At 46.4% G+C, this 26,604-nt stretch overlaps 1 protein-coding gene across 19 annotated transcripts in view; it reads left to right on the top strand.

Moving 5' to 3' along the window:
* Window positions 1-324: 324 nt before the first annotated feature.
* Window positions 325-26,604, top strand: part of PTPRT (protein tyrosine phosphatase receptor type T) — a gene marked incomplete at its 3' end in the record, with an annotated part of 976,718 nt that continues 950,438 nt past the window's right edge. For all 19 annotated transcript variants that reach the window (XM_080686646.1, XM_080686642.1, XM_080686645.1 and 16 more), the window contains exon 1: window positions 325-567. In XM_080686646.1, coding sequence (XP_080542772.1) covers window positions 480-567 — 88 coding nt within the window. In that variant the 5' untranslated portion in view covers window positions 325-479. The remainder of the gene's footprint in view (window positions 568-26,604) is intronic.

The following is a 26,604-nucleotide window of genomic DNA, read 5'->3' as shown; positions in this document are numbered from 1 at the left end:
GCAGCGCTAGGCAAAGACGCGAGGAACCTGCGGGGCGTATGCGTGCGGGTGTGTGTGCGGGGTGGAGGGGATGTGTGCAGGCGCGTGACTGTGCGAGAGGCCCCGAGCCGGCCAACCCCACTGAGGGTGAGCGTGTGCCTGGCGCGGGTGTGCGCGCGAGGGTGTGTGCGCGGCCCAGGCGGAGCGCCAGGGCGGGCGACGTCGGCGGCGGCGGCGTTAGGACTCGGGGGACACCGCCCCCCGGCCCGCCTCCCCGCCACCCCCCCGCGTCCCGCCCCCGCCCAGCCTCCTTCCTCAGTTCGCGCCGCGCCTCGGCTTGGAGCGCAGCGGCGCCGACTCCGGGAACCCAGCAGAGACCGCCCGGCGCCCAGGGCGCGCACAGCCCGTGGCCGCGCCGGCGATGCGGGGCCACCCCGCGCCCGCCCCAGTCCCGGCCCCGGCCCCCGCGGAAAGGGGCTGAGCCGCCCGCCGCCGCCCGGATGGCGAGCCTCGCCGCACTCGCCCTCAGCCTGCTCCTGCGGCTGCAGCTGCCGCCGCTGCCCGGCGCTCGGGCACAGAGCGCCGCAGGTGAGTGCGCTTTCCGCTCCCCGCTCCTCCCGGGACGCGCCGCGGGACCCTCGGAGGAGAAAGTTGTGCGGGTGCAGGGGGCTCGGGTCTCGGTGGCCAGAGCCCGAGTCCCTGCCTCCAGACGTCGGCAGTCGCCGCCAGGCGCGCTGGGGCCAGCGAGCCCGGCCCCTCGCGTCCCGCGACCGCCGCGTTTGGCCAAGTTGTCCGCTTTACTTTGCGGCCGCCCCCCCCTGCGGGCTGGAGTAACTTTCCGCGGTTGTTGGGAATATTTCCACTTGCTGCCTCCCACTTGTCGGAATCTGTCACTTGCGTGTTTGGGCGGCGAGATGAGAAGCAGCTGGGACGCCCGGCGTGGAGCGTTCTCGCCCGGCCGCTTCTCGGGCAGCGCGCGCTTTTCGTGCGGTGGACTGGTCGCCAGCAGGCGGGGCTGCCGGGGCTGCTGCCGGGCTGCGGTTGCTTTTCTCCCGGATGTACAGGAAGCTCCAGACTGCCCCTGCACACGCTGCGCCCTTAAGCTGGTCCTTAAGCGCCGATTGCACCTGTGGGGGTGTTTGTGCTAACCACAGAGCGAGCAAACCTCCTTCCTACCCCCCCACCCCGTTTTTTCCCCAGAGCGAATGGGCGCCCTGTTAACGGCCTTTCAAGTAGAGTGGCTTGGACCTGTGAGCATGTCTGCTCCTGAAAAGTTTGGGGGACTCATATTTGGGGTTGACCATGGGGAGGAAGGTGAGCAGGGGCAATTCTCAGTGTGGGGGTGCCCTGGTGTATTCCCGATGGTAAGTTGGCATGCACAGGAGACCCCCACGATTCAGGGGCTTACATACCACCAAACTGTACCACAGGCAGTTCCCAGTCCTGAACCCCCAAAAGAGCAGTGGCGGGAAGGAGAGAAGGGAAGAAGTGGCGAAGGTAAGCTTCCAAGTTCAAAATCACCTTGAAGTTTCTGAGCACCAGTTGGCTTTGGTGTGACCACACTGAATAGAGATTGCTGGGATCACAGGGACAGGCTGAGATGAGCAAGTGGGACTCAGGAAAGGCGCTTTTTGGATTGCTGACTACCAGCGATGCCCATTATGTTATCACGCTGAGAGAAAGAAAGAAGAAAGAAAAAGACAGTAGGCAGGCAGGCAGGCAAGGAGCTTTAGGGGAATGTATCATCTTTAAACAGGCTGCTTCCGAAGTTAAGAATCGCTGGAGTGACCTTCTATTGGAAATGCACTGGGGTCTCCTTTGCTCCAAACCCAAACGGGAGCTGAATATGGGACTTCTGTGAAGGGACAGCCTGTTTCCGTGGCAGAGAAGTTAGGCGACTAGGATGCTTCCTTTGAGGTGTGTGAAGATGAGAGGTCGGATTAGCAAGGGAGAGAAGAGGAACAACCACGACACTGTTCTAAAGATGGTGCTCAAGTCTTGGTTTTCTGGTTTTTGGGTCTGTACTAGTTGTGCTAAGGAGGGAAGGGAGGAGGAAGCTGCTTGTGGCAGTCCTGTGGACCCAGGCATGATTTGTGACTTAGATTTTCCTGTCCTCCAAGTCCTGGCCCACATTAATAGTATGTACTCACGTCTCGCAGCAAAGACAGTATTAAAAATATTCCACCATGGGTCTCACTGAATCCGTTCTTGGGTTGGCCTGCCACAAAACCATAGCGGCTTGGGGACCAGTTCAGTGCAGAAAGCACGCCGGTTCAGGATGCTACCGCCAGGTGGCGCTCGCCCACAACTGTTAAAATGCAAATCTAGTTGCTTTCATCTCTGGAATAGAACTTCTTTTCAATTTTTAAATGAGTAATGTGTTTATTCAGCAGCCTTTTGTTAAAACATTAGAGAAGTGTGAGGAGCAAGCACCTTTTCTTTGTTTGCTCTTTGGAACACAGGGGAAAGAAAAGCAATCCTGGAGTACAGTTTGGGAAGAAATCGACTGTTAAGTCACCATATGTTTCTTTTGGTTCTACCTGAGCCGGGTGGCTTCTGCAAATCTACTATAGCATGTACTGAGAAAGCGACTGCGTTTGTTCCAAGGGCTCCTTAAATGAGTGGGAGTAGATTGTTTTGGAGAGTGGGTGTATTCTAAGCCTCATTTGTTAAAATGGGGATTTTCAGTATAGTCTATTCATTCTGGTTTAACGCTAACTAGACTATTTAAATTAGATGACTTTCCCAGGTTCCCTCATGAACATCCACATTTGTAGATGCAGGAATGTTGCAAACGTTGACTTTTAAAAATGGACTTATATTTCACATTTTTTTCTGAATACAGAAATTGTTGGAATCCAAATCTAGCATACATATAACAATAGCTTGATTTCCTTTAAAGCCTCTTATTTAAAACTTTTGTCAAGTTTGGGTAAATAATACATTTTAAATTCAATGGCATGCTCTCTATATTGTTTTAATATGAAAATTCCCACTCTGGAAAGCAACTTCATGTCTGTAAGCTTCCGTTTAGCAAGCAGTTGGGGTGATATGTTTTGCTGTACCATGTTGGTCCCTGTGTCCAGAAGCCATGGTGTAAGCCTGTCATTCTCCCTTACTCTAAGACGTGTTTCACGAGTCAGGATGATTTTTGTAAGGAATGCTAGTAAAAAAAGCGTTTAAAGTCAGCCTGTTAAGAGTGTGGCAAAACATGATCTAGGATGGGTTAAGAAGGAAACAGTTAAACAAATGGATAAGGGGGTAATTGGTCCATTTACTACGGGGGATCAGACTTCATACATTGAGAGCAAAAATGGATCCTAGAGGGGGCTGACTTGCGATTGCAGTTGTTAGCAGTGTAGTCATTTAACTCGATAATCATTGCCAGAGACCTCTGGGGAACTACTGTTAGCAGTACAGTCAGATTTTACTTTCGGTCCTGGATTTCTCGATTTGTTTCCTAATAAAAGAACAATTAACGTGCAAACCTGGCTTGGATCCTGTTTCAGCAACAATTGCAAACACATTCCTAGTGACAGCAGACCATCTTCTTGGGTTACAACGCACTATCTTTCTTTCTCCTCCACTGAATTTCTTCTTGCTTTTCCCCGGCACAGCTCCTGCAGGTTCTGTCCGAGCTGCCAGCCGAGAGGCATCTGCTGTCGTATGTAACCATCACCTTTCAGAGCCATGATCACAGGGCATTACAGCATTGTTCTTTTAAGCATGGGATACTCCCATGACTCCGACTGTGTTGCTGTGGAAACGAGCAATGCCATGTAGGCGGTGGGCCCTTGATAAATATTTATTGATGATGAGGATGAAGAAATGGTGGCGTCTCTTGGCAACCATGGTGAGGGATACGGGAGTTTAAGTCGAGAGGCAGCCTGACAGAGAGAAATGAGGATGAGCTTTGGAGTCTGAAGTCCTAAGTTTGAATCCTGCCACTGCTTCTCTCTCTAGCTTTGCCAGCTCGGGCACTTCATTCCTCTTCTCGGATCCCCAGCTTCTCATTTGTAAGAGAGGATAGTTATAGCTGCCTCACTGGATTCTGTGAAGACTAAAGATGGTGCACGCAGAGTGAATAGGGGACTAGTGCACAGTGGGACTTGATTCTTACCGGAGCCTTGTCCAGGGCTGGCCTTGGCATTGGTGTATGTACACAGGCCAAGGGAGCATTGGTGGGGAGCTCGGTTAGGAATTGGCAGTGAGATGGCTGGTTTTGGTGATGATTTCTACTTTTTCTTCTTGTTGGAGGTTGATTCCCTGCCACCAGAAGGAGATTTAAAATGAAATTTTTTAACAGGTGACACTAATACATGTGGCCATTCAAGGGTTTAGATAGGAACTGTTTTAAGTACGTTTATGTTCGTAAATGAGAACCGATTTAAAAATACACATGGTTGCACATTGTAATGGGAAAGTGTTTGGGTTTATCCCCTCTCCCTTCCTACCACCCTTCCTCCTCCCCCCTCCTTCCCCCCAGGGCCCTGTCCCTCATCCATGTCCATCTCTTATCCAGAAATCAAGTGCATGCACTTCAGGGCAGCGGGGGGCAGGTGCATTGTGCCCTCAATAACAAGCAAAGAATAAGCTAACATATAGAGGGCTATGGCATTCCAAAAAAAAAAAAAAAAAAAAAAAAAAAAAGAAAGAAAGAAAAAGAAAAAGCTATGAGGTTATTGAAAATAAACCATGTCCGACAAGTGTAATAGCCTTTACAAGCACATTACAGACTTGGGGCTAGGAGGCAACACCATGTAGATATTAGAAAGCAGTTGGAGTGTCTCCAAAATCTGATAAAATGGAGTCGAATTGGTTTGGAGAGGAAGAAAGCCACGGACTTGTTTTAATGGATTAATAACATTCAGGTGCAGCCAGAGGGACTATGGTGATCACTAGTGTTGTGTCCAGGTTGGCCATTGTGACCACGGGATTCAGAATTTGGTATGGGCTTACTGGACACTTTTATTTGCCTGGAAAACGGAGAAACAAACAGGTCAACACCATTTACTTATTATCTATTAGTAAAAGTTCCAGGCACCAAAGAAGCTACAGAGGGACCCAGTGAGTATTCTGGGCATAGATTCCCAAGGGACCTATCAGAAGTCAACTGGGAAAAATGAGAATTAATGTGTCAGAAAGGCGGAGTGGTGAAAGGGTAAGGAGCCATTGAGAGATGGTGATCATTCAGTGTGTTTATCTCAAATGCCAGCGTTATTGCACTTGGCCCATCTGAGGTAATTACACAGACAGGGCTGCTCGGAAGCCCGCGGGCCCACCACCAGGCTGGTGGGTAACTAACACTCTGACGTGATCTGCAGTGTTACGCATTTTCATTTCACACTGGAGTCAGTCTGCTGCCTGACACACACACATCCACTGGTGCATGCGTGGAATATACAGTCTTTTCAATTTCTTGAACATTCAGCTTAAAATTTTTATTGTTTGCTGGAGGGAATAAAAAATGGTGATACCACTTTGGTAAGCAGTTTGGCAGTTTCTTTAAAAAGTTAAACATACATGCGCCATAGGATCTAGCAGTTCCACTTCTAGGAATCTACCCAACAGAACTGGAAACAGACACTCAAAGACACACGCGTGAAAGTTCATGGCAGCATTAGTCACGGTAGCCCCAATGTGGAAGCCACCTCAGGGACCAACTGGTGAATCCATCCAATGGACTAGGGCTAGGAATAAAAAGGAATGAACTATCTATACTAATAAAAGGGTAATATGCTAATTAGTGTGGACGTCTTCTGGACAACCTTCTGGAAGTCCTTTTAGACAAAGCTGCAGCGGCTGCAAAGGGCCCAGGCTCAGGCAGATGGAGGCCAGACTGCGGGAGGCCAGACAGAGGGAGGCCAGATTGCAGCTTAGGCCAGGGGCTGAGGCAGAGGCGGTTAGGGGTGATCAGGTTGGCAGGAGAGCAAGTTAGGGGTGATCAGGCCAGCAGGGGGTCAAGTTAGGGGCGATCAGGCTGGCAGGGGGGCAAGGTAGGGGCAATCAGACCGGCAGGCAGAGGGGTTAGGGGCGGTCAGGCAAGCAGGCAGAGGCGTTAGGGGCGATCAGGCAGGCAGGCAGGCAGGCAGGCGAGCAGTTAGGAGCCAGTGGTCTGGATTGCGAGAGGCAGGCAGAGCAGTTAGGAGCCAGTGGTCTGGATTGCGAGAGGCATGTCTGACTGCTGGTTTAAACCGGCAGTAGGACATCCCCCGAGGGGTCCCAGATAGGAGAGGGTGCAGGCTGGGCTGAGTGCCCCCGCCCCCTCCCCCCCCCCCCCCCCCCGTGCACGAATTTCATGTACCGGGCTTCTAGTCAATATATATAGTGCATGCCACAACATGGATGAACTTCAAAAAGCATTAGGCTAAGCAAAAGAAGCCAGATGCAAAAGGCGACATATTATACGAAGTATTCCAAAAAGGCAAATCTATGCTGAGTGGCCAGATTATTATGATCTCCGAACGCATAATAATCTGGCCACTCAGTGTGTGTGTGTGTGTGTGTGTGTGTGTGTGTGTGTGTGTGTGTATGAAGCCCAGTGCATGAATTTGTGCATGGGTAGGGTCTGGCCACCCTGGCCAGGGGGAGGGGACATGGGCAGTTGGCCAGCCTGCCTGCTGGTTGAACTCCTGGTCGAGGGGACAATTTGCATATTAGCCTTTTATTATATAGGATATACACTGAGTGGCCAGATTATTATGCGTTCAGAGATCATAATAATCTGGCCACTCAGTGTATAGAGACAGAAAGCAGGTCAGTGGTTGCTTGGGCTGGGCCCAGGAGCAGGGATTTATGGGGAAAATTTTTTGAAGTGATGGAGAGATTTGAAAACTGGGAGGTGGTTATGGTTGTATAACTATATAAATCCCGGCTCTCAGCTTGGGACGTGTCCTTGATAAGTTACTTCTCTGTTCAGAACCCATATTTCTGCAGCTGTGAAAGTGGGCACAGCCAAGCTTTGGTGCCGTAAGAGCTGGAGAGAATGCCTGTCAGTTGTACAGCTAAGCTCCTGGCACGGAACAGGCTCTCAGTAAATAGCATTACTATTACTTAGCCTTCGCCAGTTTCCAAAATAATGTGTTGCATTAGTTATTTGAAAGGCATTAGTTTTTGGTTCTCTCTCAGCTCTGTAGACCGTGAATTAAATCAGGGAACTAACATTTCTTTTCCCTTAGCGGTTTGGCAAAAAACGAAGAAGTTTAAAACCACCAAGTTTTGAAAAGGATATGAGCAGTTCGGTGGCTTTGTCCATTGTAGAGTCGTGGATACCGAAACCGCTCTTTTGAGAGCTAACTCGGCTGTGTCTGTTAACATTGAAGATGCGAGCGCCTTGTGCCTGGGGTTTTGGGAAGGGTATGGATTGGTGGGGGGCGAGACTAGACCATTCACCCATTTTCTCTCTCATTAAGCCAAGGATGTGATGTTTAACAGAAGAGTAGGACTGCCCCGCTTGGGAGCTGAGGCAACAGGTGCCAGTCCCTTAGTTTCCTAATGGGTGAATGGCTCCCAGCGGGCCAGCTTCCCCGGACCCTGGAACACCTGCTTTCTTCAGATCACCCCCACTTTGCCTTACTGGGGTACCAAAACCAATCACAAGACCACAAACCCATGACTCCTGGGTGTGGCTTTATATTTATCCATACATATTCGTCCTGCATCGACTGTTTGGAACCAAGCATGCATTAATGAGTTCACGCCAGCAAGGAGACATTTTTAAAGAGCGCTTAATGTTTGATCCTCATGAATGAGTGGCTTGGGAAGGTTTGGACTTGCTTTAATTGATTACACGTATGGCTTATTGTTGCTGTGCAAATGATCACAGGTTGGGCAAGCCAGATTCATTTTCACCATTTCCAGACATTTTTGAGAGCATCTGTATTTTTCTATATTTATCTTTAGGCTCACCTCTAGATTTTCTCTCCCAAACATACAGCCAGTCATTGTTTAAAATAGAGCCTTGGCCCCTTTTAGCGGTGACACCAGAAACTGAGGTGCACATTGTGGTGCTTTATTTGAAATCTGGAGTAAAACCGGACAAAACAGGGACATTCCCGCTGTCCCTGCTGGTGATGTCAGACACAGAACCAGAAAGCTACCATAAACAGCATGTGTGTGTGACCATTTATCTCTGTGATTTTTAAAAAATGGATGTGAGCACAGAACTTACACTAATTACAAATATTTTTGACGTTGTCACACCATGTGCTTTAATTAGAGGCTAGCTTAGAAGTTGATGTCACCATTTCTTTTTTTTTTTTTTAATAAGTGTCTTGGAATTGACCCTTACGTGCATGGCCCAGATGAGTCTCATTTCTCAGTGTTTCTTGGGCGCCAGCTTTCTGAAAAGAAGAGAAACAAATCCTCGTCTGCCTCTAAGGGAGGGTGATAACTGTGCTAGTTATCTATCGCTGTGTAACAAGTTATCCCCCTTTGGGTTAGGATCCTGGGTGTGGCTCTAGCTGGGTCTCTGGCTCTGGATCAATCATAGGATGCAATCAGGTGTCAACGGGGGCTGCAGTCAGCTCAGCTGGAATGGGGAAGGGTCTGCTTCTAGGCTTGCTCGCACGCTGTTGGGAGGATTCGGTTGTTGGCTTGAGGGCCTCAGTTTCTCATGAGCTGTTGGCTAGAAGCTGCCCTGGGTTCCTTGCCAGACGGCCCCTCCCTCAGGACGTGGTAGCTGGCTTCATCAGAGGAGCAGTTGAGAGGGCAGAAGAGAGTATGAGCAAGGCAGAAGTCGGGCTTCTATAACTTACATTTGGAAATGACATCCCATCACGTTGGCCATATCCTGTTTGTCAGAAGGAAGTCATAGGTCCAGCGCACACTCAGGGGGAGGGAATCTCTCAAGGGCTTGAATCCTGGGAACTGGGGATCACTGGGAGCCATTTCAGGAGCTGCCTCCCACAGGGACCTCAGATAATAGACAAGGATAGGAAACATTGTATCTTGGACAAAAATAACTTTTAAAGTGTGTCCAAATCATTTAATTCTTTTTATTATTTTGGGCACGAGTGTCAACTCATTGACAAGGTTTTACTCTTTAAAGGAGAGATTTATTGTCTCAGAATTCACTTAGCCCCAGTCTTAAAAAAGTTAATTAGGAATGTCAGAAAGTAAAAATTAGTTAATGTAAAGATCCATCAGAAAACTTTTTTTAAAAAATGTATTTTATTGATTTTTTTACAGAGAGGAAGGGAGAGGGATAGAGAGTTAGAAACATCGATGAGAGAGAAACATCGATCAGCTGCCTCCTGCACACCTCCCACCTGGTATGTGCCCGCAACCAAGGTACATGCCCTTGACCGGAATCGAACCTGGGACCCTGGAGTACGCAGGCTGACGCTCTATCCACTGAGCCAAACCGGTTAGGGCCATCAGAAAACTTTTTAAACTTTACCCTAAAAGCTGAAGTACTATGACATTTTTATAAGACTGTAGATCTTTCACACTAGTCCCCAGGTTCCACAAGAACCAATTTATAGAAAACACCAAATAGCTTAGAGCTATACTATCATTTAGCTGCAATTTATTGTTTTTATTATACGTAGACTTCCCAATTCTAAAAATTAGTACTTATTTTAGGTCTTTTTGACACATTTCCAGAAGGTTTTTAATTGTCACATAAAACTAACATTGGGGATTTAATAAGTTACTGCGATTAAAAGTTTTCATGTAAATATACAAATTGTTATGTGGATAAAAATATGTCCTGCCTACACTAGTAGTTTCAGCTGCTGTGACAACAGTACAGTCATTACAGAAGAAATGCAGTCACAGTATTTTTTCAGGTTGGGGCCCATGAGATCTTTCAGTGAAAGATGGTTTTGTCAAAATCCAAATGGTAAGACCAGGCATTGGAATTCCTGGTGGGAACCTGCTCCAGAAATTTACCTGTTTTCACAGGTTACCTATTAGTTTGGGGTGGTGGTGTGGTAGTGATGTTTCCCAAGGTCCCTTTGTGCTTGTCTGGGCATTATCAATATTTAGGCAGGAGGGTCGCCAATATAGGATGGTCCCAACCCCAAGCCCTTTTGGAGTCATCTCCACAAGGTGATCCTGGGGAAGGAGGAGTCAACACACCTTGAGGTTGGCCCTTCATCTGTCCAGGGGAAGTGTTTGTCCGGCCTTCAATTTCAGGGGCTTGGCTTTTTGAAGCACTTTCTCTTGTATTGACTGTCATCTCAGGCCTACTTGTACACGGTTGGGTGGCAGGCCTCCTCCTTGGTGTGAGGGAGGTAGGGGCATAATTTCCTAGGTGTCTCGGTCAGGGCTGTGGCAGGCGCTTATGTGGAACCTGCATAGCCTCACATGCAGGACGGGGTCAAGGACCTCATTCCCGCTGTACCTGCTTGAGTTCAAAGCCATTTCCACGTCCACTTCTATATCCAACTCCTGAGCTCCTGATGTTTACATCGGTATTTTTCCCCTTTTACTCAGTAAATCTTTCCTCTGCGGAATATTGTCCACTTATTATCCCTTCACCTTTTGCATTATTTGTCATCTTTTGTTAGAGGACATGTGTGTTGGGGTGGGGGAGTGGTTTTCAGCTCAGAAACTTCAGAAACCAAGACTTCAAGCGAAGGTTCTAACCTGTCTCGGACCAGGGGTGGGGGTGGGGCTGGAGGCATGATCAGTATTTTCAGAAGCTGGAGCATTGCCAGCCTTTTCGCTGCATCTCAGCAGGCTCCAGCTCAGGATGGTGATCTTCCTCCAAACAAAAGTGTCTGCAACAAAGCAAAGGGCAGCTTTCAAACACTTGGGTTGCATTGTCTCAAGGCCATTTAAATTAGGTTTATGGAAGAACTGTGGAAACGTATAATTTTCATCTATTACAATGCTCAGTTTAAACATGCAAACACTTTAGTTGAACCCAAATACCATACCACCCTTGCTTCACACAGAAGTTTCAAAAACATTTTTTTTTTTTGGTATACAATCAATGAAAAATTTCCATCTCAATTAACTCTTTTGAATTTTTTTGTGCAGAGGATGTGCGTTCCAGGTAGAAAGTAATTTCTGGGACTTAGACCTTCTGAACACCATTTTTGGTGGAGGAGTGCAATTAACCTGAACAAATCTCAGAGTTCCAAGGTCACCATTGCCTGTAAAAGGCATATGCATATTTTAAAACAGAACGTCTTAGATTAATTTGGGACCACTCTCCTTATTGGTCACTTTTTTTTTAAGTGACAGTTAATCATGTCAGAGCTTCCTTACTTTTATTGTCTTTGCTTCTTCCTACATATAAGACTTTAGCACACATTTCATTTCACTTGTGTGAAAAAGCGTACCGTTGTTGCTTTTACCTGAGAATTGGCTTAGCAAGCACAGAGCATTTCTCAGTCCCAATCTCATTTCCTCTCACCTCCAAATCTTAGCAGCTATCATCTGTCCCTGGGACCTTGCTGACCACCTGTTCTGCCTGGAGCTCTGGGATTCCTTGGAGCTCTGCTTCCCCCACCCCAGGTTACCTTTTCATATGTCTACTCCGAGGCATCCCTTTGCAATCTATACATTTTGGGTCAAACCTCAGATATTTATTTCTTTTGGGGTCTGAATTCCCTTAGTCCGAGCCACCCTTGTGGCTCATATAGAAGATTCCGTGAGTTATGCCGTGGGCTCAGCCATCTTTTATTACATGTTAGGTCCAAATAATTGGAAGGAGAAGAATGGGGGATGAATTCTATTTGACTCTGCTCCTCCCACAGAAATTCTCATAGTTCAGGCACAATTTTATCCATTGTTCCCCACATCAGCTTTCTGATCCCTGACTGAAACCTGGCCACGATGGGAAGCTCTTTATGCCTGCCTGTCCCACCTATGACACCAAATGGCATAGTTTCACAGGGGTTGCTGATGATGGGGCATAGACCTTGTATGAAAGTTTTCCCATCAAACTTCCATGAATCTCTGATTCACTTACCTAACGATGCAGATGCCAGGGGAGGGAGGTGACTGCACAGAGGAGCAGCAGATGTGGTAGGTCTTGGCCTGACCCTTTTGGCTTCTTGGTTCCCTATGGGGTGTGTGGTTTCTAGTGAATCTTCAGCACTGGCAGAATCCTGCTTCTACACAGAGGCAGGACTCTTGCTATGCCGCTGCCCTTTCAGCATTTTAAGGAATATTTACAAATATTAGGATCTTCTGGTTCATGGACCAGACTCATCTTCTGCTAGGTCAGTGGTTCTCAACCTTTCTAATGTCGCGACCCACAGGTTGAGAACCGCTAGCAGGGTCGCCTAAGACCATCGGAAAACACAGATATTTACATTACGATTCATAACAGTAGCAAAATTACAGTTATGAAGTAGCAACGAAAATAATTTTATGGTTGGGGGTCACCACAACATGAACTGTATTAAAGGGTCGCGGCATTAGAAAGGTTGAGAACCACTATGCTAGATGATCTTCTGTAGGAAGAAAAAAGAGTCAGTTTTATGAATATAACAATCAACTATCCTATATAATAAAGAGGCAATATGCAAATTTACCATCACTTCAACACACCAGATGGCCGCCCCCATGTGGTCAAAGATGGCCACCCCCATGTGGACACAAGATGGCCACCACAGATGGCCGGCAGGGGAGGGCATTTGGGGGCAACCAGGCCTGCAGGTGAGGGCAGTTGGGGGAAACAAGGCCTGCAGAGGAGGGCAGTTAGGGGCAACCAGGCCAGCAGGGGAGAGCAGTTAGGGGCAGTTGGGCCGGCAGGGGAGCAGTTAGGCATTGATCAGGCTGCCAGGGGAGTGGTTAGGGGGTGATTGGGCTGGCAGGCAGAAATGGTTAGGGGCAATTAGGCAGGGTCCCAGATTGGAGACGGTGCAGGCTGGGCTGAGGGACACCTCCCCCCATGCACGAATTTTGTGCACCGGGCCTCTAGTGTATTAATAATTAAAGCATGTATATTTAAGGTAGTATAAAAAGCAGAATGGAAGGCTACATTCCTTAGAAAAGGTATGAGGAGAAATGGGAGTGGAATGGTAGGTAAAGGACAATTTTGCTTTATCTATAATAATCTATTTCATTTGAAAAGAAGAACATATGTTAAGAAAATTTGTTAAAATCAGTCGATAATTCTTTTTAAAAAATACGTTTTTATTAATTTCAGAGAGGAAGGGAGAGGGTGAGAGAGAGAGATAGAAACATCAGTGATGAGAGAGAATCATTGATTGGCTGCCTCTTGCATAACCCCCACTGGGGATTGAGCCCACAACCCGGGCATGTGCCCTTGACTGGAATCGAAACTGGGACCCTTTAGTCTGCAGGCTGAGACTCTATCCACTGAGCTAAACCAGCTAGGGCAGTTGATAATTCTTGATAGAGAATAATGTAGGTTTTAATTACATTTGTAATATATCTGCATTTATTTTCTTAAAAAGGAAAACTCTTGGAGTTTAATATTTGTTAGTAAAGTGCAAATGATAGAGATTTTAATCATATGTACTCTTTTCGTCAGTCAGTCTTTTGAAACAAATTAGGCCTTATTTCTGTATGGAAACCCTTCTTTCAACATCTGTAATGATGATCCCTATGAGAATTGTAGACCTCTGCATCTAATTAGAAGGAGAGAAGTAGGGAATTGTGTCACAAGTGCAGGGAGACATTTGAGCAGGAGGTTGGGGTCCCGATGGAGGGGGCCTTATTAGCCACCGTCCATCCCCTTCCCACACTCCTCTCTCCTGGGACCTCCTTGGAGAAATTGTAGAGATTCCTCCTGGGACAGCCTTTGGCCCCGGGGTTTTCTTGGCATCCAGAAAGGCACATCTGACACAATCTTTTCAATGTTTAGAGGTACCGTGAACCTGGGCAAAGTTCTCCTGCCTGTGAAATGGCTTCTGTGCTTCTCAAGGGCCAAAGTTCTCTGACTTTAAGATTTGATCCCCCGCACCCACTGAAAATCAAATCATTTGAGATGCTTGATAGAGGTTAAATATATTAAAAATCCACCCTTTCCTGATTGGTCGATTTTGTTGTTTGACACCATCCATAGTTTGTTTTTTCAAAAGGGCATGTTGTGGAATCCCAGGAGGTGAAACAAACAGAATCTGTTTCCAGGACTGTTTCAACACAACAGGAGGGCTTTCCACTCTCCTGGCATGAAGATTCCTACACCCCCAAGAACATACAGAGGAGAGCAACATTTGGCTCTTGTTGGAATGGAAAGCAGAAAATATAAGGTGATGACAAATCATTTGGTGAAATGATGGATGAGAGGGGAATAATAATAGGGAGCCAGATCCAAAAGTTATGAAAATCACAGGTGCACCTGGTTATGTCTGCAGAGCATGAACAATTCAAATTGAACTCCAGAGGAATGAATGCTGGAGAGGCGATGACTACCAGAGAGCAAACACTGACACTGTTTTATACTTTAAATACTTTTAACGAGCCAGACATTTTCTCAAAGGCTTTACTAATTGTTGCTTGTGGAGTCTTCCTAACAGTCCCATTATCCTATATAATAAGAGAGAAATACGCAGATTAGGCCAGGACATTGCGACCAGCTCAGGAGGCTGCATCATGCCCAGCTCAGAGCACGCCCCCAGCCCAGCGGACACATACCACACACCAGGGCTGGGGGCGGGCTCCGAGCGGCAATGACGCGGCTCAGAGCCTGCCCCCAGCCCTGGCACCGCCCAGCTCAGAGGCCACTCCTGCCGGGGGTTCGCAGGCAGGCACACCGCGCTGCCTGCCTTGGGAGCAAGGCCCCCAGCGGACCCACAGACCTGCCCAGGGGGCGTGCTCCAGGCCACCGTGGCCAGACTGTGGCTTAGGGGGAGTGGGCCTAAGCCGTCAGTAGGACATCCCCTGAGGGCTCCCAGACTGTGAGAGGGGGCAGGCTGGGCTGAGGGACATCCACCCAGTGTACGATTTCGTGCACCAGGCCTCCAGTATGGATATAATTACCATAAAAAAATGGGGCATAGAGGGGTTAAGTAGCCAGCTCAAAGTCACACAGCGAGTGAGTGGGAGAGCCAGGACTTGAACCTGAGCAATTTGAGGCTTGAATCTGTGTTCGCAGCCACTCTTTTCTGCTTTCTCTGTAGTTTTCTTTGTGCCCAGTGCTGTGCTAATTGCATCCTCGGGGAAAATTCAGATTCTATTTGGAATTCCTGGGTGGGAAGCCTTCCTTCAGGGTTTTCAATAAGAATTCCTTTGGGGGAGTTCCAGGGCTGTTTAATTCTCATAATCATCTCATGAAAAAGGCATGACAGTCTTATACATCAGATAAGAGAACTGGTTTCATGGAGGTGCAAGGTCTCGGCCACTGTCACACTTGTGTTTGTCTCATTTCAGAGTCCAGGTTCTTAACCACCACATGATGTTGAATGTTAGGAGACTTTTATGGCTGTAAGAGGTATGGAAGAGAAGGGCAGTCTTCTTAAGAAAATGCCCCATTTCCCTCCCAAATGAGTCCTAACTATCTCAGTCTTAGAAGAAGGTGTAGTTCCGAGGGGTGGACCCTCACTTGTCCTAGGAACAAAAGTTGAGCCTCTAGATGTGGCTGCCACTGATTCCACATTGGGGGCCCAGTAGCTGAAGGTGTCACACCCCAAGGAACTCAGAGGGGAGGAGGGGTCCATCCCAGACTATAGTCTTTAGGCCTCAGGATCTCCAGCACACACAGCATTTTATAGGAAGCCACTTTTTGGCTGGACATAGTTTATTGAGTCCATTTAAGGATAGCCTCCCTATGTATTTAAGAGAGGTGATTATCATTTCAGTTTTATAAATGAGAGGCTGAAGTCTAAGCCATCCCATAGGACTGCCTTTGATTTCGTAGGATACATCAAGTGTTGACCATTACAGACTTTGCTGCAAGAATCTTTGATTCTGAAACATAGGGATCTGTGTAATTTTTTAAAATTAAATTTATTTGGGTGACATTGGTGGGGCCTGTGTAATTTTATCTCTAATTTTCCAAAGGCACCAATTGCCTGCCGTTGACTTTTTCATTGTGTGCTTACAACAAAGAATGTGTAAATCCCCTCTCAATTTCTGCTCTTGTGACTGTAGCTTGGTCTCCATGATGACCTTTTGTAGTTCTTGGCTGTTTTTTTCATGGAATTAGGTCTGGGGCAGGTGGACCCATGTGCTTGTCATGAAGGAAACCGTAATGGTTAAAAGTGCAGGCTCTGATCTCAGACTGTGTGGGTTCAAGTCAATGCTGTGCTATTTACAAGCTGTATGACCTTGAACAAGTTATTTGAGCCCCCAAGTCTCAGTTTTATCATCTGTAAAATGAGGCTAATAATGGCTACTTGCTTATGAAAAATCAATGAAGTGATGTGTGTGAAGTGCTTAGCACGGGGCCAGGCTCACAGAAAATGCTCAATAAATGCTGGCCATTGGTGGTGGTGGTGCTGGTGCTGGAGCAGTGTTGCCTGAGCTCAGTGGAGCAAAGTGTGCATGGTTAGGGTGACCAGTTGTCCTGGTTTGTCCAGGATGTGGGACCTTCAGTGCTAAAACCAGGCATGTGCCAGGTAAACCGGGATGAATTGGTCACTCTAATGCCCATACAGCTCTCTCAGACTGATCTGATTGCATATGCTGTGCAGGCTCCTGCAAGTTGCATATATAATTCATATTCATGTAGCAAGAAAAGATGATGATCTGATATTTGATTTGCATTTTATAGATGTCACTGTAGGAAGAAATAGACTAGCTTTTATCAATTTTTGAAAATATCACCACTAGAGGAGCTGTCTGGGGCCTGGTGTTGTATCTCTGGATCCTGACAGAAAACAGAATTCAACTCCAATGTGTCAAAAGATTTTAACAAGGGACTATTCATAGGGTGGGGTTGAGTTTAAGGGAACCTGCTAGGGATGCTGAGACATCTAATGACTAGGAACAGTGAAAGACTGTTAGCCCCTTTAGTTTGCAAAGGGGCCAGGGGAGGGGATTGTGGTCATGGAACTGCTCTGAGTTCCAGGAGGCATGACTCCTGTGCCTTCTGGTTTCTATGTTTAGCAGATGGGGATCACTGGCAGGAGATTATAAGGCAGGAGGAGAGGGGTTGGGATATTTATCCTCCTCTCTTCTTGCCTCACTGCTTTCTGATATGGCTAGATTTCTCAATGGCAGTTGTTCTCAAAGTGTGGTCCCTACCCCAGGGGCATCAGAACCACCTGGGAACTTTTTATAAATGCAAATTCTTTTGTCACCCCCCCTCTCCCCCCAGAGATCTACTGAATCATAAACTCTGGGGGTGGGACCCAGCAACCTGTGTTCTAACAACCCCACTAGATGATTCTGATGTACATGAAAATTTGAAAACCACTGGCCTAGGGAACAAAAATATAGCGTTTATTTCACGTGGGCCCTGTGGCCAATCAAGTTCATGCTCTGGCTTGGAGGTCAGTTTCAATCTTAGCCAAATGAGAGGGAGTTTTGCTATTTCTATTCATAGCACTTGATTCTCTTCAATAGTCGTTTATTTATTTATTTATTATATTTTTATTCATTTCAGAGAGGAAGGGAGAGGGAGATATAGAAACATCAATGATGAGAAAGAATCACTGATTGGCTGTCTCCTGCACACACCCTACTGGGGATCAAGCCAGCAACCCTGGCGGCATGTGCTCTGACCAGGAATTGAACCATGACCTCCTGGTTCATAGGTTGATGCTCAACCACTGAACCACACCAGCCAGGCTCTTAAATAGTCTTTTAATTTATTTATGTGTTTATTTTCTGACTCTTTCCTGCTAGAATTTAAGCACCATGATGGCCAGGACTTTGGTCTGCTCACTACTGATGTCCCTTGCCCAGCACAATTCCTATACATGGTACTTACTTAATGTTGGTGAATGAATGGATAGTAAGTGATTGCTACAGTCACTTTCGGTAATTTTAGTCTTGATTTGAAGATTCTGTGTTCTTTTATATAATAATGGCTGGTTTATCTTAAATCTGTCAATCTGAAATCCCAACCCACAATTTCAGTTTTAAAGAAAAATAATAATTAATGAATTAAGGAAAGAATACTTAAAGCACCCTATGTGTGTCAGGGACCATGGTGCAATGCATTATGTTACACATTATCTCATTTAATCTAAATAAAGTCTCTGTGAGAACTCATGGACATGGACAACAGTGCGGTGATTGTGGGGTGGGGTGGAGGTAGAAGAGGGCATAGAGGGCATAAATGGTGATGGGGAAAAAATAAAGTCTCTGTGAAGTTGGATCGCTATAAAGAAATTAATCTCAGTGAAGATATGGGACATACCCAGTCACATAGCTGTTCATGTCAAATCCAGGTTTCAGTCAAGCTCTGCTCACTTCCAGACCAGTAATGTTTCAGTTTCAAAACTGTGCAAGCTTGTGAAGAATTGAAAAGATTGATTATGTCATAAAAATAGTTTGCCTTGAAATACAGTATTTTATCTTGGGTCACTCAACTTGTTGGAAAGAGAATAGGCACTGAAGTCAGAGAGACCTCAATTGAAATCCAAGCTCTTGCCACTTACTGGCTGTGTGTCCTTGGGCAAGTTACTATACCTTTCTGAGCCTAGATTCTTCACCTGTCGATGGGGATAATTCTACCAGTCTGGCAGGGGTGGGCAGTGGGGTGGGGTTGTGACCATTTGAGATGGTGCATATAAAATACCTGGCAAGTGATAAATAGCAATGGTCATTTCTGAATTTTCTGTGAGTTGGTAATTCATGTATGAATCGTGGTAAAACTCAATTTAGTGGTTGGATTTTAGAATTTATTGCTCTTCATTAGGAGAAACTGATAATGTAACTTGAACTCACAACCGTCTCTAGAGATATTTTCATTCCCCTCTGACTGGCTATGGGGTCAGACTGGTTGGGATCCTTAATTATTCTGCTGCCAGCTGCCTGTCTTTGCCTAAGTTAGTGTCTCTGAGCCGTAGAATTCTTTATTAGAAAACAGGGAATGATAGTGCCTATCTCATAGATTCTTATGAGCATCATGTGAAGTAACATGTGAGGTGAGACAGTGAATAAATGGTGTGAAAATTATCATCGCTGTTCAGTGGGAATTTCCTCTGCCTATCAGATCCATCTGTGGTCTCACTGCTGTTGTCTGTTTCACATGCAGATACACGTCTATGCATGTAGTTGGGCACCGAGCGAGGTCCTGTGTAGAAATAGTAAGTGGTACTGTATACACCAGACGTGTAAACTCTCCTTCCTTCTCCCAAATCCTATTTAAAAGGCTCCCCTTCTAGAGTGCGGTGAGGCCCCTGGGAAGAAGCTAAGGAGCCTCTGGGCCACCAACTAGCTGTCAAACCCGCACGAAGCTCTTGTTCTGTGTCCAAGGACCAGCCCCCAGACTCCAGACAGTGTCTGTGGCTTTGACTTTGCATATAGTTCTTGTCTGTGTTTGAGTTCCATGCCCAGGGGGTTTAGGAGGAAGGAGACTGGCTGCTCCGGGAAGGCTTGCTTGCAGTGGTGGTAAAAAAGGAGCAATGGCCTGCTTTCCGGAGAAGAGACTCTTAAGGAGCAGCAGCGCCATCTCTATAAACTCAGCAGCCAGAGCTGCTGGGCGCGTGGGCAGCGGATGCTTCTCTCCTCTGATGGCCCCAGAGGCATGTAGTGGCAGACAGGACGAGTGTCATTGTTTTCAGGAGAAAAAAAATAGGTTCTGAGTACAAGGACTGATCTTTTCACGGATAACCTTGAGTTTTTTAAAAAAGCGAAATTGTTTTCTTTAATCCCAGTGATCCTATTTTTATAATGCTTTATACAGTATTTTCAGGCATATCATTCCATTTTGATCCTTGCTCTTGATAAGTGCTACCACCCTTTTGCAGAGAGGAGACTGATTCTTAGATGCATTAAGGGACCAACCCAAGGCCACACAGGGACGAAAACCTGCTTTTTAGATTTTGCACCCGGGGTGTGCACCGTGGCCCCATTCTATCACATAAGAGGGAAGGGAAGTTTGTGGAAGATTTTTAAAGGCTTTGTAGACACAGCCCTTCAAGTGTCAGCTGTGGTGCTTAGATGATGCCTTCTGCCGAAGGAACCTTGGATTTAAGTATTTGGAGTAGTAAATAGAAGTAAAGAGCATACCTTAGCCATCTGGAAAGCGCTCTGATCTTGAGGGCAAGTTTTCTTGGGAGCAGCTTGAATGAAGGCATAGTGGCGGGGGCAAGCAGGTAGGAGGAAATGCATAAAGAAGATACAGGTGAGAAAAAGGAGAGGGCTGAGGGCCTGGGATGGCACAGAGGACAGTTGTGGGAGCACACACTGTTTTCTTGGAGGAGTATGCTTCTTCTCTACTTTCTGGGACTCCTTTGATTTTGCTTCACCTGACTCTTCTGGGGGAGCAGGTTTACAGCCTGAGGCTCTTTGATAAAAATAACTCTTATTTGGCAAGAGAAATTCACACTAGCATGGGGAAAAATTGCTGTGGAATAGAGATTTGATAGCAAATGATGACATAATAGCCACCAAAGGATAGCCCACCTCTGTCTTCCTCAGATGCTGGTCCTGTCCAAGTGGATGGGGCGGCCATTGCTCAGGACCATCTAACTGCATTCCTGGTGGGAAACAGGGCCAGGCAGAGTGCTGTAAGCCCGTCCTCCTAGATGAGGGATAAACATGCCACAGTTTGACTTTCTTCTTTGTCATTTGTGTCAAAAAGGAAGATTAGGCAAATGATGTCCTTTTGTTGAAGAAAAGGGATCAAGATGGGTTTAATAATCAAGATGGTTCTTTGAAAGAAATCAGTGTCTAAACTATTCTTTTAAATTTGTGAAAGCCTAGCATCATGCAGTTTGAAGTGTGTGGAGCGTTGCCTGCATGTGATTTCTGGGTTAGGATGACCTGAGAAATTCACATTGAAGTGGGACTTTGTGTTAGTTAACTGTCGCTCCCTAAAAAAAATCACTGCTAAGTTAGCCAAGTTAGCCACTTAAAATAACATTACTAAACCACATAAGCCACTGAAAACATTTGTTATCTCACAGTTTCTGTGGGTCAGGAATCTGGGCATGGCTGAGCTGGATCTGCTGGCTCAGGGGCTCTCATGAGGCTGCAGTCAGAGTGTCGATTAGGACTGTGGTCTCATCTGAAGGCCTGACTGGGGAAGGGTCTGTTTCCAAGCTCATGTGGTTGTTGCAAGCATTCAGTTCCTTGTAGGCTCTGAACTGAGGGTTTTACTTCCTTGTGGCTGTTGGGCAAAGGCCCCTTTCAGTACCTTGTCACATGGGCCTTTCCAACACAATGGCTTGCTGCATCTCCCCACCAAGGGAGAGAGCCTGACAGCAAGACAGAAGCCATGGTTTTACTCACCTAATCACAGAAATGACATATTCTCCCCTCCCCTCTCTCTCGTGTATTTATAGTTTAGCATATTCTGGTTGGTTAGAAGGTCATCACTATTCCAGCCCACACTCAAGGGGAGAGGATTACATAAGGACACGAGTGCTGGGAAGTGAGGATCATTGGGGAGCCATCTCCAAGTCTGCCTGCCACAGACCCACACATCAAAACCTGCCCCTTTTTTGTATTCTTCTGAGCCACAAAAACTTTGCTTCTATGAGGATGGGAAAGATTGAGATTTAACCAAGGGGCTGAAATAGAGGGACGGAAAGTTCCCCTTGACTTTGATCTGGTTACCTTATCAAGTGTCTTGCAGAGGGCTTGCAATACGCGATTTCCTTTCACCCTCACTACAACCCTGAGAAGTCAGCAGATGAGGGAGCCAAGATTTAGAAACAAGCTTGAATCCTGTCCAAGCTCACAAGGGTCAAGAGCCCTTGGATTTTGAACAGCAGGCTTCAAGGATGGAGGCTTTGCTGCCGTTGACTAACTTGAGGGCGCTTCCTCTCTGTGAGGGCCAGGATTAGCTAGAGCGGGGCCACTGGGCCAAGCTGAATGTCAAGATAGCAAGTACAGTCTGTGAGCAGATACGGAGGTCAGGCTAGGCCCCAGGGGGGATGTTGGAAGTCAGGATGCAGGAAGGGCATCCAGAGAAACACAACAAAGCCTAACAGGGCTAAGTCTCTTGACAGCCTTTCCTTTCATATAAGGTAGAATTATGGGAGGGAAATGGTGCTTTCCCCATTATTTGCACGCCCCCCAGTGTTGAATTTGGACTTCATAAAACCAGTCGAAGCCGTGATATCTGCCAACCATGAGGCCAGTTTTTCTCTCCGACCACCTTGGTCTGCATAGCTGTGATTGAGTTTTCCCTTATATTATAAAAATGAGTTGAAAAGGAAATGTGAAAATGCCAGAACTCATGGTAATAGATTGGAGGCCAAGCAGGGGCCTGCTTGGTGTGCAGTGTGTACAGTCAGAGTCTACTGTTTTGCTTTGACTTGTTGCTGGTCAGATGATTACATTTGTGAAAGGAAATAAAGGGAAAGAATATGCATAAACTGCTGGAAGTGCATCCTCAAACCTCGTGTCTCAGAGGCCGTGTCTGGTGATCGAGGAAATGGGAAAATCTTTAAAACTATGGGTTGAGAATCAACATGAAAGACAAAAAACAACAAACAAACAAACAAACAAAAAAACAAAACCCTCCAGTGATTCAAATCCAGAGAATCAACAGATCCATGGAGCTTTTAATGGGAAGACAGTTTGCTCCAGACTCTTTAATCAGCAGGACGGTGCTCAGCTTCCTATTGACACATTTCCCAAGAAAGCTGATGATACCATCAGAATCGCCGTGCAACTGCCCAAGTAATTTTTAAAAAACATAAATCAGAGCATGTCCCTTTTCTCTTTCAAATCGCTCCACCTGCACTTAGAATAAATAAAGCCGCAGCCCAAACTGCTGCTCCTTGCCTGTAAAGTCTGGTTCCTGAGAATGTCCTCCACTTCCCCTCCTCTTCCTCCCACCACACTGACTGAGTCTAGCCTTGGGGCCGCGAACTTGATCCCACGGGCCAAGTCTGGCCCAACCCCTGTTTTGTGTGGCCCATGAATTGAGAATGGTTTTTATATCTTTAAATAGTTGATAACAAATCAAAAGAGTAGTAGTTTCTAAGAATGAAGATAGTATGAAATTCAAATTTCAGCATCCATAAAAAAGTCAGTTTGGAGCACAGCCTTGTCCATTCATTTGCGTGTTGTCCGTGGCTGCTTTTGCACTACAAGGGTGGAATTGAGTACAGGTGTTGCCTCTTATCCGAGGTTTCATTTTGTTTCAGTTACCCGCGGTCAACCGAAGTCTAAAAATGTTTTAAAAAACATTTAATATTTGTTCTGAAAAACATTGAATATTCCATAAATAAACAAATTGTAAGTTTTCAGTTGTGTGCCTTTCTGAGGAGTTCTGTTGAGATCTCATGCCATTCTGCTGCTTCCCGCCCTGGATGTGAAACAGTGCTTTGTCCAGCAACTCCACTCGGAGGATGCTCCCCGCCCATTCGTCACTGGGTAGCTGTCTCCATTATCAGATCAACTGTCAAGTTTCTGCAGTGCTTTTTCAAGGAGCCCTTATTTAACTTAGTAATGGCCCCTGAGCCATTTACATACTTTTCATTACTGTGTATTGGTGTAATTGTTGTACTTTATTATTACTATTGTTAATCTCTTACTGTACCTAATTCATAAATTACACTTTATCATAGGTATGTCTGTATGGGAAAAACAACGTGGCATAGTATATAAAGGGGTCAGTACTATCTGAGGTTTCAGGCATCCACTGGGGTCTTGGCATGCATCCCCTGTGGATAAGAGGGGACAACTATAGTTGCAATGGAAACTGTGTACCCTGCAAAGGCTGAAGTAATTACTGTTTGGCCCTTTACAGAAAAGGTTTGCTTACTCCTGATCTACATTTTTATTGATTTTAGAGAGAGGAGGGAAGAGGGAAAGAGGGATAGAAACATCAATGACGAGAGACAATCATTGATTGGCTGCGTCCTGCACACCCCCTATTGGGGATTGAGCCCGCAACCTGAGCATGCGCTCTAACCAGGAATTGAATACCGACCTCCTGGTGCATGGAACAACACTTCACCAACTGAGCCACATGTGCTGGGTCTTTTCCCTTCTTTTTAAAAATATATTTTTATTGGTTTCAGAGAGGAAGGGAGAGGGAGAGAGGGATAGAAACATTAATGAGAATCATTGATTGGCTGCCTCCTGCATGCCCACCACTGGAGACTGAGCCTACAACCTGGGCATGTGCCCTGACCTGGAATTGAACCATGATCTCCTGGTTCATAGATCGACGCTCAACCACTGAGCAACATTGGCTGGGCCTTTTCCCTTCTTGAACAGTGAAAACCTGTGCCCACCTCCGGGCTTTTGTGCTTGCTATTCTCGCTGCTAGGATGCTGCTTCTTTTCAACCTCTGCTCAGATATCACTCCTTCACGTACTGTCCCCATGAGCTTGAATATCTTGATATGTTAACATGTCAGGAACGCAAAGTATTTATTTATTTATTTATTTATTTATTTATTTATTTACTTACTTATTAGTTTGTTTATCCCACTTGAATGGAAGCTCTTAGAGGGAGCAGTAATGGCCTTCTCACTCCCTAGGAAGCGCCTGGCTGGCGCTTAGTATGCCAACATACTGGGGGCTTTATAAATGCTTGTTGACAGACTGTGCCTGGCACATACTGGGGGCTTTATAAATGTTTATTGACAGACTGCATGAATGAATGGAAATCAGTGTTGAATATACAGCTAGACCCTCTGCCATGCCTGTGCCAGTACGTATATCCTTCTCTCCAACAACAAACTCATTTTCTCCTTCATACAAGATGTCATTTTCAGTAAGCTGAGATAATTGGAATTTAAGATAAGACATTACAAAATTTTATTGTTTGTAATTTAATTTATTTTGTAATATTTTCAATGATCCTGAATAATCAGGTATACGTTGTACTGCACTCAAGGAGTAAGGAAATGAAACATTCACATCATAATTAAAATTTTGTAGTTTTTAAAACTGTCCCCCGATAGTCACCCTCCTCTGTTCTCCTCTGAAAGCATGTAAGGATCTATATATTCCAGATTTCAAACTTTCAACTTGCGACTAATTTGGGGGAATGTGTTTACTAAAAGAGACAATGTGGAATAGATGTATTTATTCCTCCTCCTTCTCCCCCCGCTTTTTATACACATACATGGATACATACAGGTGAGATACATGTGCTGTGGATGGACATCCTTGGACGGCTTTTCCCTGAGGACACCGGGCCAGTGCAGGAGCCACAGAACCGTCCTAATAACATATAAGAACCAGCTACTTCCTTACACAGGCAGCCTGTTCTTCAGCCCGGGGTGGCACAGCACGGGCCGTGCAAACACTGACGTGATGGAGCGAGAATGTGAGTTGTGGTATCGAGTGGCTTGTCAAGAAGCAAGCACTCTCTCCATCTCATGTTGACCGGGGATATTTATTTTGGAGACTCAAAAGCTGCTAAGAGGCTAAGAGGATACTGTTCCATGGCAAATCTTTGTAGGCATGCTGCCATTCTACCAGGGCATCCTTGCTGTCGAAGACGGGTCTCCACTCTCCTTAGCCAAGTTCCCTGCTCCACCAGGGTCACCTGCTGGAGCTAACACCAGCAGGGGAGACTCGAAGGATCGAAGGACTGAAGGACCGTTCCTGTCGTCAAGGAGCTCACTGGTTTAGGGAAACAGATGGGTGTGCTGGCCGTCACCATACAGAGATGGTGGGTGCAAAACAACGCTGCAAGGGGCAGCCTGGGGGACAGCTCACTTGGCTGGAGCCAGGGATGGTTCTGGAAGAAACTGATGATTGGCTGTGGAGTAGTGAGGGCATGGGCGAGCTGCCTGGGCTGAGCCAGTGCCCCGCAGGGCGTTGTGAAAGTCAAGCCCTTTGGTGTGTAGGAGCCTCCGGAGCCTGAGCTGGTGTGGCGGGAGGGGTGGGAGGGGTGAGAGACAGACTGTGATCTGACCCAAAGGCTTGACTCCTTGCTGCCTCTGGAGTCAAGGACCATGGAGACCTCTGCCTGCAGGGAGGCGGTGTTATGTTGCCAGGGATCACTGCGATCGTTTCGGGCATTGCTAGTCATGTGCTTCAGTGACTCGGGGTAACACAGGACAGAATAGCTTTTGCTTCTCCAGAAAGCTGTTACTCTTCTTGCTTTTTTGTGTATTTGTTAACAGAGCAAGGGCTTTGGAGTCAGACACTGGTTTTGCCACTACAACGTTTCAGACCCCAGGAAGTTACTTATTCTAGCTCAGCCTCCGTTTCATCATCTGTTAAAAGGACATAATTATAAAACCCACCTCATAGGGTTGTTCTGAGAATTAAGTCAGTTAATACATATGGAAAACACATACACTGAGTGGCCAGATTATTATGATCTCTGAACGCATAATAATCGAGCCACTCAGTGTGTGTGTGTGTGTGTGTGTGTGTGTGTGTGTATGTGTTAGAGGCCAGGTGCATGAATTCGTGCATGGGTGGGGTCCAGCCAGCCTGGCCAGGGGGAGGGGACATGGGCGGTTGGCCAGCCTGCTTGCTGGTCGAACTCCTGGTCGGGGGACAATTTGCATATTAGCCTTCTATTATATAGGATATACACTGAGTGGTATGCGTTCAGAGATCATCATAATCTGGCCACTCAGTGTACATTCAGTGCTACCTATTACTGCTGGTGTTCCCCTTTAACTTACTGCTCTCTCATTCTATCAAATGATAC

The sequence above is a fragment of the Plecotus auritus genome (genome assembly GCF_963455305.1).
Source record: "Plecotus auritus genome assembly, chromosome: 8".
Taxonomy (NCBI): Eukaryota; Metazoa; Chordata; class Mammalia; order Chiroptera; family Vespertilionidae; genus Plecotus; species Plecotus auritus.
This window is presented reverse-complemented; position numbering and strand designations above follow the sequence as displayed.